The sequence below is a fragment of the Lagopus leucura genome, unplaced genomic scaffold (genome assembly GCF_019238085.1).
Source record: "Lagopus leucura isolate 7727_CA_CO unplaced genomic scaffold, USGS_WTPT01 Super-Scaffold_100040, whole genome shotgun sequence".
NCBI lineage: Eukaryota > Metazoa > Chordata > Aves > Galliformes > Phasianidae > Lagopus > Lagopus leucura.
Genome location: NW_024962289.1, coordinates 3,582,662 through 3,597,887, shown reverse-complemented (window position 1 = coordinate 3,597,887; position 15,226 = coordinate 3,582,662). Strand labels below are relative to the sequence as shown.

At 44.0% G+C, this 15,226-nt stretch overlaps 1 protein-coding gene across 5 annotated transcripts in view; it reads right to left on the bottom strand.

Moving 5' to 3' along the window:
• Positions 1-15,226, bottom strand: part of MYH10 (myosin heavy chain 10) — a 93,059-nt gene that overhangs the window by 5,203 nt on the left and 72,630 nt on the right. For all 5 annotated transcript variants that reach the window (XM_042883919.1, XM_042883921.1, XM_042883920.1 and 2 more), the window contains 14 exons: positions 14,517-14,723; positions 13,165-13,302; positions 12,461-12,584; positions 10,039-10,210; positions 9,160-9,372; positions 8,895-9,039; positions 7,256-7,462; positions 6,145-6,249; positions 4,996-5,148; positions 4,274-4,522; positions 3,517-3,729; positions 2,863-3,075; positions 2,098-2,259; positions 560-688 (listed from right to left, as the gene is read on the bottom strand). In XM_042883919.1, coding sequence (XP_042739853.1) covers positions 560-688; positions 2,098-2,259; positions 2,863-3,075; positions 3,517-3,729; positions 4,274-4,522; positions 4,996-5,148; positions 6,145-6,249; positions 7,256-7,462; positions 8,895-9,039; positions 9,160-9,372; positions 10,039-10,210; positions 12,461-12,584; positions 13,165-13,302; positions 14,517-14,723 — 2,430 coding nt within the window. The remainder of the gene's footprint in view (positions 1-559; positions 689-2,097; positions 2,260-2,862; positions 3,076-3,516; positions 3,730-4,273; positions 4,523-4,995; positions 5,149-6,144; positions 6,250-7,255; positions 7,463-8,894; positions 9,040-9,159; positions 9,373-10,038; positions 10,211-12,460; positions 12,585-13,164; positions 13,303-14,516; positions 14,724-15,226) is intronic.

The following is a 15,226-nucleotide window of genomic DNA, read 5'->3' as shown; positions in this document are numbered from 1 at the left end:
GGACTGATCACAGTGTGCTACATGCTCAATGTAAAATGGGCACTATGTTAAGCAAGCTGAGCTTCTTACACCTCCAGAGTACACAGCACCAATGCAAGAAAAGAGAACAGACTGTGGGGCTTCAGCACAGTAGAATAAACAGCACTGAATTTCACATCTGAAACTGTATTACGTGGCAGAAAGTCAGACTTCAGTGGTCCACTGAGGTGGGATGGTGGGATTCCTGGTCTTTCTGCATTTCCAATCCCCAGTGTCAGTACTGACAGTGTGCACCACAACTCGCAGAGACTCCTGAACCTCCCTGCAAGTTCAGTGAGGCCTCATATCTCATAAGCTGTCATGCAGCTCAGACAGAGAAGTAAAGGATTCAGCTGGAATGATTCCACTGAAGCCCGAGCTCACCAGAGAGCTGCTGAAGGAAGCAGGGTGATGGGGTGGGAAGAGAAAGCTCTCCTGGCTCCCATTTCTGCTCAACACAGCAGGACAGATTTTCACTCCTACTGCCCAACCTTCTCCTTACTCTACCAAGGAAAATAAGCGTGGTGAAGTTCACTCTCACCTCCTGGAGCTGAAGTATTTCTGCTTCCAGACCTTTCAGTTTCTTTTCACTCTCCTTGGACTGAGCAAAGATCTCGTCTCTGGACGCACGCGCCTCTTCCAGCTCCCGCTGGTAGTCCTTCATTTGAGCCTGCGGTTGGAAAAGTCCCACAGCCACGTTGCATTAGGGAGCCACGAGATCTATCAGGAGCTCTGAAGCATTTTTGCCCCTTTAGAGGAAAGGTCTCCTTCCCCCAGAGCGACTTCATTCCATTTCAATGCACCTTCAATTATTTTTACAATTTAATTTCATTTTCTTGTCTCCATCATGCATTCCTCATCACAAATATCCTATTATAGGGCTTTCCTTAATTTGTTTGGTATATTTCTTGTGGAGAAAAGAACTCAAAGAGCTGTTCAATTACATTTGTTGTGGAACTCGTGGAAAAGATAAGGCTTTTGGAGTGATTTGGGGAAAAAAATCTATGTACTTTGACTGGAAAAGCGTATTTCAGTTATACAAGGTAAAACTGACCTCAGTGCAGCAGTACCAAACCCACTTTGTACAGACAGGCTAGAAGCTTGTGCTTAGCTTCTACTTACACACACTGCTAAGACCTCAGTGTGTGTTAAGCTGCACCAGTTTGACTTAAAAAGAGCATGAAAGCTTTGACTAAAAGAGCATGAAAGCTGGAGAGAAGCTGCATTTAAATTAGACTTGCATCTTTGGAATGCCTCCAATCCTGAGAATACTTATTTTGGGTGCTTGCATGAAGGCACACAGAGCTCAGCAACAAGATCTCTACCTGACCTGTCCTGGAGGGGAGCACGATGCTGTCAGGCACCAGCATGGCCTGCTTCAGCCTTCCCTCCTCACCCACAGCCTGGACTCTGGCCCAGAGCTGTCTCTGTTCTGTTGGACTGGCAAGGCACAGAGAGGACAGGGCAGAAAGGCACCTTAATTTGCTGTGTGCCTTATGTGGCCTTGCCATGATCTCACACTTCTGCAGCTCTGGACCACGGCACTGAGAAATCTTTGGCAAAACTCAACTCTACCAAATGTTGAGCATTTTTCTGGGAATGGGAAATAAATCCTCAGTGCAAGGACTGAGATCTCTTGCCAAAGAAGAAGAATGAGCAACTTGGAGCTTTTTAAAAGCAACTGGAAGTTACTCTTCTTTTTCTCTGAAGCGCTTTTGGCTGACAGTGCCTTAAGATGTTCTTGAGGAAGCAGCAATCAGGAACAGCTGAGCCCAAATCAGCAAATTCAAAGACATAAAATTTAAAAAATGTGCCCTGTAAAGCAATATGCAGCAAATCCTTCAGAAAAGTGTTGAAACAAAGGAAAAGACCACGACTGGCCAGAAGTCCATGGGGGCAGCCTTAACTCCGTACCAACAGAAGGATGACAAGAGATGCTGTGTTCAGGCCGGACAATCTGACATGCCAGCAGTCGAGTTTCGACACTCCTGCTGCCTCCTGACTACAGATGTGTTTAATGAGAAGCAGCAGACGTGACTGTCAGCACAGGACAGAGCACAGCTCACGAGCTGGGCTTACCTGCAGCTTACGCAGCTGTTTGATGGCTTCATCTCGAGCCTTGTTTGCAGCTTCTATCTGACCCTCCAGGTCCTTCAGGTCCATCTCCATTTTCTTCTTGGCTGCTACAGCAAGAGCCCTCTGCTTGCGCTCATCCTCCAGCTCTGCCTCCAGCTCTCGCACCTGTGAGGTGAAGGCATTTAGCAGATCTGTGCCAGCAGTGGAACCAACACCAAGTCCCAACTAATGGTCTGAGAACCCAAAAGGCCTTTGCACAACTGAATGAATGTGACTTGATTGGAAGAGACTACAGAATGCGAGCTAAGGGGAAGACACTGCAGATGGCAAAAAACAAATCCACAAATTGGAAGCAGAGATCTCTGATCTGACAAAGAAGGAAACAGACAATAACTCACTGTTAGAAGCATTCTCATTTCATCTGTTCAGCTACTTAGTGATCATGAGTTATTTCTCTTTTTGTATATAAAAACCAACTTCACTCCTTATGTTAACATCAAGGGCTCCCATCCTAGGCAAGTTAATGACAATTTTTGCATTGTAAAACTTCAGAAGCCTTCCAAGGCTGTTTGTTTCTACAAGATCCACATATTAGAGATTCTCAGCTATTCAGTAAGATCAATGCTAGAGATCTTTTATAGGGTGGGGTCTTTAAGGAAATGATTTTATTTTCTAGTAGTAAGTTAGTAAGGAAGCCCAAAACTTTGGCAACAGGCCTCACACCCTTCCCTCTTTGAAGTGCAATGAAGTGCAGTAAACCAGACATACTTGTTTGACCAGCATCCTCTTTTTCTCTTCATTCTGCTCATCTCTGGCTTGCAGATCTCTCTCAAACTGGGCTTTCATAGCTTGCATGTTCACCTCCAAACGAAGCTTAGCATCTTCTGTGGCCTGCAGTTCATCTTCCAGTTCCTCAAGTTGAGTTCTCATCTCTTCCACCTGTTGCTCTAAAGTTCGCTTGGATTTCTCCAGCTCATGGACCTAAACCACAAGCATTTATCAGACCCTCTGCTGTCTAAACAAGAGTGTTAGTAACAGTGAAGGAAGGCACGGACACAGCAGCTCTGCTTTGTGATGATGTCTGAATCAGAACAGCAGAGAAGCTTTTCTAACTGCACAACAACAAAAAGCTGTGTAGATTATGAGGAGGAGGAGCTGTGCAGTCAATGTGACAAAGAGAACACACTGAGACAAGCTCTTGAATCTCGAGCAGCCATTTAGCCAGCAACTTCTGCCCTCCATGGTCTCTTTGGAGGATGTGATTAAGCCTGAAATGTTACCTCCAGACTCCGTGCATTCATACCTCGAGTAGTTTGTGTTACATAATGCTTTCTGTCGTGTCAAACATCCCCTCCAGTGAGGGAGTTTTACTGTGCTATCCCCCATGTAGTGTAACAAAGTAAAAGGAGGAGAAGTACTTACATTTTTGCCCACATCATCTTTAGAACTCATTAAGTCCTCCATATCTGCACGCAATTGTTTGTTCTGTCTCTCAAATTCTTCCTTTGCTTCCAGGGCTTCTTCCAAAGCCCGAGCCAGAGACAGTGCTTTTGTTTCCTTCTCCCTTGCCTCTGCCTCAGCACGATCTCTCTCCTCTGCATATCTAGCAGAAATGTTCTTCTCTTCTGCCAGCATCTGAACAACAAAATCACACAAACAGACAAATCAATCTCCTTGTTCTATAATCAGCTCCTTACAGCCCTGTGTGTTACAGTCATTCAAGTGGTCAATGGTTTAGGTTTAATCAGCCTTCAGAAGTTCTCTCTGGCCTTTTAGGATGTGGTCAGAGCGCTGGTTAAGGAAACAGCTGAGGCTGTTCAGGGATGAGATGAGGAAAGAAAGCTGTCAGTCAACACGAATGTGTTCAATTTGACTTTTGGTCCTCCTGTCCTTTCTTACTGTAATCCCTCAAGCTTAACTAAAGCTTTTTAAGTCGAGTTTCTGTTCCAATATCATTTCCTTTTGCACACGTAAGGAGCTTATTTCGTGATGAAACAGAACTCAAAGGTGACACGTAGCTCACGGGGTGCCCACCCATAAAAGGGCCACGATGCTCCCATCAGAGTCATCAACAACCACTGTGCTCTGGCTGGATTCTTCTATCTCCAACATTAATGCAGTAACTACTGAAGCAAACGCCATGTAAAGATTGTAGTAAGATGACAGGAAATTAGATTACCTGATCGAATTTCTTCTGCTTTTTCTCCAGGTTAGACACAATCTGGCGCTGATGATCCAGATCTACCATCAAGTCATCCAGCTCTTGCTGCAGGCGATTTTTTGTCTTTTCCAGTTTGTCATAAGCCATTGCCTTCTCTTCCAGGCGTTGGCTTAAGGATTCCATATCCTTCAGCAATTTCTTCTTATTCTCCTCCAAACCTTCAATTGTTCCCAGGTCATCATCTACCTTCTTCTTAGCCTCTGCTAACTGAAATGTATCAGAAAAAGATAATAGTGCTTAACAAAAGCATCAAGCCCAGACTACAAAACCACAAACAGCTGCTATTGCTGGCTAAAGTAACACAAAAATGGTGAGCCAGCAGCAAACAAAACAGAGCCACGTTCTGCCCGTTACAGTTGGTTGTGCCAATCATTGCTGCAGTGGGGGAAGAACACAGGAAGCACCATTCAGAAATGCAATCCACCATTTCTGCAAGTTAGATCACAGGCTGTCTTGAATTGCAAGGGACCCTGAAGACCACCCAGTTCCAATTCTCTGCTATGACCAGGGCACCTTCCACTCACAGCAGGCTGCTGAAGGCTGTGCCCAGCCTGAGCCCCTCCAGGGACAGGGCACCCACAGCCCCACAGACACGGCACACAGCCTGGCTTGGCGACTTCAGATGACATCTTCCCCAGTTTTCAGACCTTACAGACGTCCTGCCCTGTGCAACAACCCACCTGTGCCTGCAAGGCCAGCATCTGTTTCTCCAGGTTCTTCCTGGCCTCCTCCTCCTCTTCCTGCTGCTCTTGCAGGTTGTTCTTCTCCTCTTCCAGCTGCCTAATTCTGCTGCTCAGGTTGAGTTTCTGGCGGGTTTCTTCCTGAAGTAGCTCCTGTCACACAGATATTCAAAGCTCACTTTGACTACCATCCTCCATTGCTCTATCAAGAGTTTCAGGCTTAATTATTTTTCTTGCAAGATTCTCGTTCAGTGACATGCTTATGAAAACAACTGAAATTCAGTTTTCCAGTAAGGCAGTAAACATTCATTTGGGGCAAACCTCTCTAAAGCTTATTTCTGATAAGGGAATGTATGCCACAGTATTCTAGAAGTTCATAGATAATATTTTTCCTTTGTTTAGAAGGGATGAGCTGAGAAATTATCTTTAGAATTTGCTTTTCCTCTTTAGCATAGAACACCTATTTGAAATGACCTAGGAATAAAAAAGCAGCAGTAAATCTTGCAGTGGCAGCACACTGAAGCTTTGCTGTACTGCAGCAATCTAAAAGTCAGTTGAAAAAACAGCTGTAATGTGGTAATAAAAGCTGTCATAATAGAAATTAATGAAGGTGTAGCAACCTTCCCTCAGCCCCCTTCCTCACTCACCTTTGTGCTTAACATCATTCAGGTAGTCCCCATTAGCATTTCTACACCTGAAGAAGTGTATTTGAGTGATAATGCCATGAAACCTACATTATTTAAAATAAACAACAGCTACAGGCAGTTTTAAGACCTTAAGCTGTAAGAAATGCTACCAGCCCTCACCTCGAGGCACCTTCCATATCCTTCAAGAATCTCATTCACATCAACATTCTACTTGGGAGAGCTTTTCCTGACTAAACACTTATCTCCCACAGACTACAAAACAGAACAGAAACTGAAAGGTTACTGTCTATCAAATAGTGCACCTCTGATCATGAAAAACTGGCCTCACACGTAGCTGAGCAGTCGTTTACACGTCATATTTCACTGGACACAAAGAGGAAGTACAGATTCTATTCAGTGGACTTTCAAAGCCACGAATGAAAACGTGTTTTCTGCTCTGCAGTCAGCAGTTTGGTAAGGAACAAAGCTCAAGCGCAGATCTCAGGCTTTGCTGCACACACACCTGTGTATCCTGAAGCTGGGATTCCAAACTAGCTGCATCCTTGGCAAACTTGATGCCTTTCTTCTCTGCTTCCTCCAGGAGACTTGAGACATTATCCAACTCATTCTGCAAAGCAAGCAGCCTCAAGGTAACAACAGCATGCAGCTGACTCATGGCAAATCCTGATCCCACTGGGAGCTGGAGCTTCAGAACCAGCCTCAGATTCCAGGTATGCAGTGACAACAGTAGCCCCCAGTATACAGGTATCACAAACTAAATGTAACCTTAAGTTGGATGCCAGTATTGAGCTTCAGTGGTGTAAGATGGCAGCTATGCCATTTAATGGAACATGTCACTCCAGTATCTGCAGGCCAATATTCTGCACTCATAGTCAAGTGTTATTCTTAATTATGGGACTACATGGGAGCATGAATTCAAGGATTATCATAATGACATCTGGCTTTAAGGCCTCTGCAAAGGCCACCAACATCAGGTGCCAACTCCAGTTACTTTAGACTGTGTTTCTTAGGGGCTACTGTAAGAGGATGCATGAAGTCTTCCTCTGAAATGAACTGGGCCATCCCCATTCTGAAGGGCATTATGTTGATTCACCTCACATGTCAGCCCTGGTCCTTTTTTGCTCATTTTCTCTATTTCCCAAATAATGGGACTTGCATTCCTTACCTGCCAAGATCCCAACTCTGAACACAAAAGGCAACCAGTGACTTTCAGCACATTTTGCTCGCACCTCCACATGAGAACAGCCCAGTCTGCTCAGCCCTCTATCCAAGATCAAACCTGAAGGCCAGCAGCTGGCAAAGCCTCCTTCAGGATTTGGTCTCCGGGATGGGAACGCACTCAGAAGGCACCATTAATTATTACACAGCTGACACTCAGAAGCCTGAGCTTTTGGGGCTATTTTTTTCAGAGGTGCGCCATCACTTTAAGGCTCCTGAAGTCCCCGCCAGCAACACGATGAGGTCACTGCCCACCTCTGGCACCCAGGAGCCCAACTCCCGCAGCCCCAGCTGCATCTTTGAAGGATGCTTCGCCCAGTTATTTCTGCAGACATCTGAAGTTTTTCACTTCCTTGCCTATTTTTCAGCAGCTCAGGACTTCCATAAAGCCTTACCTGCAGCTTGTTGGCTTTCTCCGCCAGCTCCACCCTCAGCCTTTCGCCTTCTGTCACCTTAGCAGTCAGTTCTTGTACCTGAGCATCAAGCTTCTTCCTCTTATGCTCAGACTCTGCCTTGACCTGCTGCAACACCTTCACCTCACAGGCCAACTCCTTGTTGTCAGACTCCAGGCCTTGCTTGTTTTTTTCAAGATTTGCTTTGAACTAGGAAAGAAAAAAAATGAAAGAAATCCAACACTTTGTTACATGCATCAATAAAGAAATCTGCTTCAAAAAGATTGTAACTCAGTCCAGCAAATCCACGTTACAAGTTCAAAGATGAAACAAGCACTCAGCAAGCTGCAAGTCCAGTGCTTAGCATGTTGCCAGCTAACATTCTGTGTACGTTAGACAAACACGAGTTAATGCCAGTTAATCCACTTTCAGACACTGCAGGTATCAGCGAGCACCACAAGGCTCCTCTGTGACTTCAGGAAGATCTGGGACATCAGTGCTGTAAAATGACTGTTAGAGTGGCTCTGTAAGTAGGAAGGAATGTGCCCATTAACAGACCAGCATGGCTCATCTCACAGAAATAAAAGGAAAGATATCAGCTGAAGTTGCCCTGATTTTAGTAGGCGTAGCAGGCAGCAAGTGCACAGCAAAGCACTTTCCACCACTGCACTGACATTTGTCAAAAAAATCTTTTGAAACACCTCTTATGCCAATTATTTTTAAGTCCCATTCTTACTATTAGTTCTGTCAGTTCCATTCTCACCAAAACTGACACCATTTTCTCAGAGGACCCTTGTTGAAGATTGCAGGGAATTTTTTTCATTTTTCATGCCCTGCTGTTGGCATTTATTAAACAAGAAGCAGAGCATGCAAGTTCTTCCAGTGAAAAAAACTCATTTTCCAGCAGTTTAACTGCTGCATTTCTCACTCAGTATTTTCAGTTAAGGAATCCTGTGAGTTATTCCCTATATAAAAATAGGGCTACAGCTCACAAACTGTCCACAAATATATTTGTGAGTGACCAACACTGCCATCACAAAAGCTGAATGCTCTTTTTGGCAGTACTGGAATAATTCTGCTCTTGAACAAAACACCCACCAGTAGAAATAATGCTACCTCTGGGTAATAACAAAGGAGTGCCTGCTCCTACCTGCTCTGCTGGTGGTTATCACCAAAGGCAAGAGCTGCACAGATGGGCCAGATGCTGCACACATAGCTGGCACTGGAGTTCCCAGTACAAGTGCAGAGTTGGAGTGGCTGGAAGCACTTCACAGCACCTGCACTCAGAGCTCCTTATTTCTCAGTGCTGATGCTACAGTGTCCATATTTGGAAGCACTCTGCTCATCACGCACGCTGTGAACTGCTTTTCACCAAATAAGCATGTGGGCTGCTGATAACTCCCACATGATTTGATCTCTAGGTGTATTTCTTCCCAAGACCAATCGAGGCTTTTCACAGACGCCAAATCCAGGAGCTTCAATACATTCACACGAAATACATTTGGTTCAATTGTGACAGTCATCATGTACAAATAAAGACAATTCAGCTCTGCAGATGTGAGCAGAAGGTCCCAGAACAGTTACATTCTTATGTAAAACCCAGAAACAGAACAATGCATTTCTGTAATTCATTTCTGCTCACCCTTTTGGCCTGTTCAAGTTGTTCAGAGAGCTCTTCCAGGGCAGTGGCATGCCTCTGCCTGATTTCCTGGATCTGTGCTTCATGGTTCTTGGTTTCCTCTTCAATTGCTTTCTTCAGCTCTGCCACCTCCTGCTCACGTTTTGTCCTACAGCAAACATCAGTTAGAAATTAAAAAAAACAACCAAAACCACCATTTCAATCTCTAGTAAATGACAGGTTAATTTTATCAGTGCTTTATTACACTGTACGTGGTACGTGACCCCACCTCAGCTCTTGCTGTGCTGCAGTGGTATCCAATGTATCTTCCAGCTCAGTTTTTAAAGCCTCCAACTCTTCACTTAAGTCTCTTTTCTGCTTTTCTGCCTTGTTGCGTGATGCCTTCTCAGATTCAAGGTCCTCCTGCAGTTCTGCAATCTGGGCCTGCAACTCTCTTATCACTTTCAGTGCATTGTTTTTCTGAACTGCTTCTTCATCTCCTCTGTTGAACAAAGGCACAACAGCCAATCATTTTTCTCTGTTCTCATAAGCCTGGCATTAATTACATCCACAATGGCTTAAAAAAACACACTGTAAAACTTCAGATAAACTGTGCAGCAGCTTTCTTAATGTCTCGACAAGCACAGTGCCATAAGATGCACTGTAAGAATGATCCAACTTTTCAAGTTCACATCCAAACGTTTCAGTTCTGCAGATCTCATTCAACACCATCCCAAAAACGCACCGTCTGCTGAACGCTTTCTGCAACACCATAGAGCACCACTCAAAAAATAAAAATGCATTCCATCTATAACAGATTATTCCAACAGCAAGGCTACCACACAGCCCTGATCATTTGTTTCCCACCCAGCCATGGAAAGTGCTCTGACTCACTGACAATTAAACGTTTTTCCCTCTTGAGTCTGAACTCTGGGGACCAAACAGCTTCCAGAGCTCCAACTCCTGTACACTGCTGCACCTTTGTAGTGCAAGGACACACAAAACACTGAATCCTGGTTTGGCCAAGCCTGCTCACAGCACACTGATGTCTACAGATTCCCTCTGGTGTCTGTGCTAACGCTCCCAGCCCAATATGATTACAGTTAACTCAAAGCAGTCATGGAAAGCAGCTTTCTACCATCCCTCCTAAACCCCACTGTGCTCTGACCTCGCAAGAGCAGCCTGCAGCTCTTCCTCCTTCTTGGCCAGCTGGATCTTCAGCTCTTCAATCTGGGCTTGCAGCTCAGCTATTTGGTCCTGTAGGTCTGTTGTTTCACCATCTAGTTTTCTCTTAGCTTTTTCTAACTCCTGACGTGTCTTCTCCTCTTTCTTTAGGCGCTCTATAGAAGTGATAAGGATTTGTAAGTTGTTTTTTTAAATCTAATAATCCTCCAATGGTTTGGGGGCAAGGGAAGAGGGTGGTAGGAGGGGTGGAAGTTTAATTAATATTAAGTCAATTTTTCGTCCAGTTTCTAGCTGGAATGCTGACTGGGAGAGAGAAAATAAATAAGCAAAACTTCATGGTGCAGAAAAAGTTCAGAGGAAGTCAGCTACCTTGGAGGAAGCAAAAAGATGGAAGTAAGGGAACAGAAACAACTCAGCCTTAACAGAAAGTAAGGAATGGGGTCTGGCAGAAGAGCAGTTTGAAATGCGAGGTCAGATGATCATATGCACAAGGATTCAAAAATGAAGATCAGCAAAGGTCTGGAAAAAATGACAGTGTGCAACAGCTTCTGAAGGGGGAGGCAAGGCTCCAAAACATCTACTGGAAAGTACAGGCTTAATAAAGTTTGGACAAACAGTTTTTTGGAAGCATCTGTGCCACTAACACATCCCATGGATATTTCAAACACATCCCATGGATATTTCAAACACATCCCATGGATATTCAGCAAGGCTTTGCAAACTTTAAACTTCCTTAGTTGAGATACTCCTGCCCTGAGGCATTTCTCTGTGAAAAACACCCCCTTATCAGTGCTCCACCAATGCACCTCACCCCCCTGCCTGTGACAAAGCAGGCAGTCGCTGCCTCAGCACTGCTCAGCAGCCAGCTGATGGCCAGCTGTGTAACACTGGAGCCACAGAAGTTTTCCAAACCACTGATGCTTAGCGCAGACTTAGCACAATTCCACATACAAGAGCATAAACATAATTATTAGACTTAGTTAATATTTTGTGGGTCCTCTTTATGTATAGATTTTCCCATACTTTCTAAGCTTGCTCCTGGTTCAGGCCCCCATCTTCTTTATGGAAGGAGAGCCATGATGCTCAAGAATGATCTGTCACAGCCTCCCAGGGTAATTCAGACCATCAGTACTTTCTCTGGAAAATCCTCTCCCTCTAAAAAGTTTCTTACAAAACAAACAAAAAAAAGGCATTTTTCCTTCTGTTTTCACATCATATTTCTGAGGAGCTTTATTCAGAACGCTGCCACAAGACAGCGAGAAGACACAAGAAATCTCACAGCAGAATTAATTGCTTTTTTGGTCTAGATTTTAGTGCCCAGCAGCGCCAAGACCCAGGCAGAGAAAGCTTTAAGGCTCCTTGAACCACTGCCAAGAGTAAATATTATTCTATAGTGCTTTGCCAGCCAAGAAATCGCGTGCCTTACACTTCAGCTTTAATTTCCATTTTTCGGTCATCAATCTCAGAATGGCACCATAACCAAACACATCTGTCCAATAGCTTCAGAACCACTGATCCTGAGTCAAGCAAACAACGATTCCAGAATTATTTTCCAGTTGTGCTCATTCCCAACTCTTGGCCTCTGCCACAGAAGCTGATTTTTAAAGCAAAGGCACATCAATCTCCTTCCATCCCTATCAGCTCAACACCCACCTACCCAGGGAAAACGCAGCTCTGGTGTTCCTCCATAAGCACCTCAGTTTTAACAGTGGCAAGACAGGCCATCATATAACTGGTGCAAAACTATTTCCAAATTAGGACACAGAGTAATTCTGCCTTGCAATTTCAACTTGGCACTCTATTCACACTGTGTAATAGCTATGTACAATCACAGGGGTTTTTCATACATTGATCTTCCTTTTCAAATTAAGCAGGGTTACGTGCATACGTAGGGCAGCTTCAATCTGTGACAAAACACTTAAACAATCCAGACAAAGTGGACAGAAAAATGGAACCACTTCAGATATACAAAACATTGAGAAAAACAAAATAATTCATGTTTGCTTAGGCTTCCAATTTTTTTTCTTTTTGAATAAATGAATGGCAAATAACATTCCTTCAGAAATGTTTTTAAGAAATTATTAGAGAAAAGCACAGGAATTCCTAAGAGTCAGATGCTTTACCTTCTTACTGAGGGATTCGTGCAACATCACGAATTCCTGACTGCATCTGTAAATGAAATGGATTCTTAAAACTGTAACGTGGGCTGAAGAACAAGGAGGAGCCAGATGCAACAAGCCTTGCAAGAGCACAACATTTCTTGCAAGGTTGTCAAGCTATTGAGGTATGCACGTGTCAGGGTGCATTTAGAAGACCAAACCAGATATCTGTACACTGCTGTGAGCGATCCATTCCTTTCTAGCACGACCTCAAAGCTGCTGATAGGCAGATGTAAAAGAACAAACCTTCCAAATCAGTGATCATCATCTCCTGTTTGTTCTTCAGTTTGGCCAAGTTTTTGGCCTTTTCTTCTTCTTCAGCCAGCTGAGAAGTACATTCAGCAATTCTGTCCTCCATCAGCTTCTTTTCCTAGTTAGGAGAGAAGTGAGTGGGAGGGGAATAACTTCAATGCCTCATAGAGTCTCTGAACAGCACAAACAATTCAAGGCACAAAATCCACAGAGATCCCACACAGCATTCTATACAACTGTTACTGCATGTGCCTCATCCATCAGTATTAAGGCTCAATTGGAATAAACTGAAATAAAATGGAAGCATGAACATCTGTTTCCCAAGAACATGGGATTAATGGTTGGGAGGGCTGGTTTCCTTCCTTATCACTTAAGTCTCAGAACATCTGTATAGTTCACAGAGAATAATGGTAGCATCTGCAGAGCTACCAAAGAACAACAGCAGCTATGACAAACACTGCATCAAACTCTGCCTGAGAGCACTAGAAACACATGGCAAGTGTGACCCTCCTAAAGGCCACTTCTAAAGCAGCTTTAAGTCTCAGCTTCAACCTGTTGCAACCCCACAAGTCTTCAGGCACAAACTCTAAAGCTAACAGAGCTCTCAAAATATCTGAAGCTGCTGCTGTCACTTGGTATCACCGATTCATTTCTGATTTATTTCTGAGGAGAATCTCTACCAAACAAACTAGGCTCACCTTCAAAAATTTGGAATTTTGGTCCTCCAACAGTAGGATCTCTTCTTCCATTTTCTTGATCTTAGCTTCAGCTGTCACTTTTTCAAGCTGCAGCTTCTGCCTAGCTCCCTCCTCCTCATCCAGCTGTTCCTCCAGGTCCTGGCAAGAGAGGCAATTCGCATGTGTGTATTTTCCAGGTTACCCATGTGTTAATATTTTTCTTCTTTTACTTAGTGGAAAAAATACATTATTTTGAAAAAAAAGCAAACAGTTGCCCCAAATAAAACTAAAAAAAAAAATACTTTCACTTTGTCAGATTCAGCTACACTATCAGCAAGCTGGTAAAGAAATTAAGTGCCATGTGACACAGGTGGAATCCTTTACACTCTGTATTTTAGATTTGGCTGCAGCATGCTGCCTAGGAAACGTGTTCTCACTCCACCACAATCTTTCACCTACCTAATTCTTCACATACAATAACAATCCACCACAGGGGGAAATGGGACCCAGCACTATTAATTACAACCAAGATAGGTTGGGCTGCACGTCAACAAATTCCTAGGATACTGCATCCAAATAGGGTATAAAAGCACACGTGGTGGGGAAAAGATGCCACAGGACACCAGTTTACACAGTAAACTGTATGAATCTAGAGCTGATTTCTGATTTCTGTATGAATCTAGAGCTCAATCCTACAACTGAATGGCTGTGAGATTGACACAAGTACCTCGATGCCAGCAGAAAAGTAGTGATGTACTGTGCTTCTGTTCATCCGTGGATACTTACTAAAAGGCATCAAGAGCCATGGCAGTGGGCTTTGCCTCTCCACCAAGTACTCTGCTGAAAGACAGTTAAGCTCTTGGGGAACCCCTCAGTCAGTAAAGGTTTTGAAGTCCCCAGATGTTCAAAAGGAAACATCTAACTCATCTTCAAACACTTCAGAGAAAACTAGCAACTCAAGGGAGATGAAGCTGTCTTTCTTTCATAGAACCTAAAGGATTTTCACTACATTTATGTTGAAAAGAAACATTTCCCTTAAAACTGGTATCATCCCATCAGTCTCCAGAAGAAAGCAGGCAAGCAGCCATTGCAGGCTCCTGCTCACTCAGGAAGTGCTTGCTGCCATCAATCCTCCACCTGAACATGCAATAAATCCAACACTGCATTTTTTACATTTCTCCTTCTTCCCTCACTCTCATACTTCTGGAATTACAGAGACAGTAACAAGAAATAAAGAATCAAATTGACTGCATTCCACACGTGGTGCTAAGGATCTACCTTCCTCCATACTGTGGAGATGGTAAGTAAGCATTCCCACCCTTTTAACTGCTCCCTTTGCATTCTTTTCCATTTCCAGTTACCAAGGAGCATACCTGAATATGGCCCTGCATTTTCTTTTTCTCATTCTGCAATATTTGATTTCTTTCCTCTTCCTCCTCAACCCTGGATTCCAAGTCATGGAGAATTTCTTCCAACTCTTGTTTTTTGGCAGCCAAGCGAGCCCTCATCTCCTCAGCTTCTGCAAAGAGCTCCGTCTCGGCCTGTAGCTGCTCTGCAAGGATGTTCTTCTCTTCTAGGAGCTGCAAATATTAAGGAAAAAGTAGCAGAGCAGTAGCAACTTCACATTCTGAAGTCTTTCATGAGAGACTACACACATATGGCAACTACACAGTTACCTAAATGTCAAGTTCTGCTCCAGCTCAAGGCTTCCTGGTCCACATGCAGAAATGAACACCTCTAGCACAGGGTTTAGCACAGGCCAGAAGGCACCAACTCTAGAAGCAGCACTACAGCAATATTCACTCCTTTGTGTCCCCACCCCCCCACAGACCCCAGCAGGACACTTGCACCACTTCCCCGTTCTACCAGCAGCACAAAGAGGAGGGAAGTGCCTGTTCTGCAGGACTGGCCTTGCAGAGTAGCAGAGCAGTGTGTTTGAACTGGTATTTGCAGTCACTGTGTAAACTGTGTAAACACTGTGTAAACATGAATTAACATTCCCCCATTCAAGATATCCACACCACAGTAATAGCATGCCTCAAATGACAGTGACAAGTACAGGTCTGCCTCCACTGACATACTC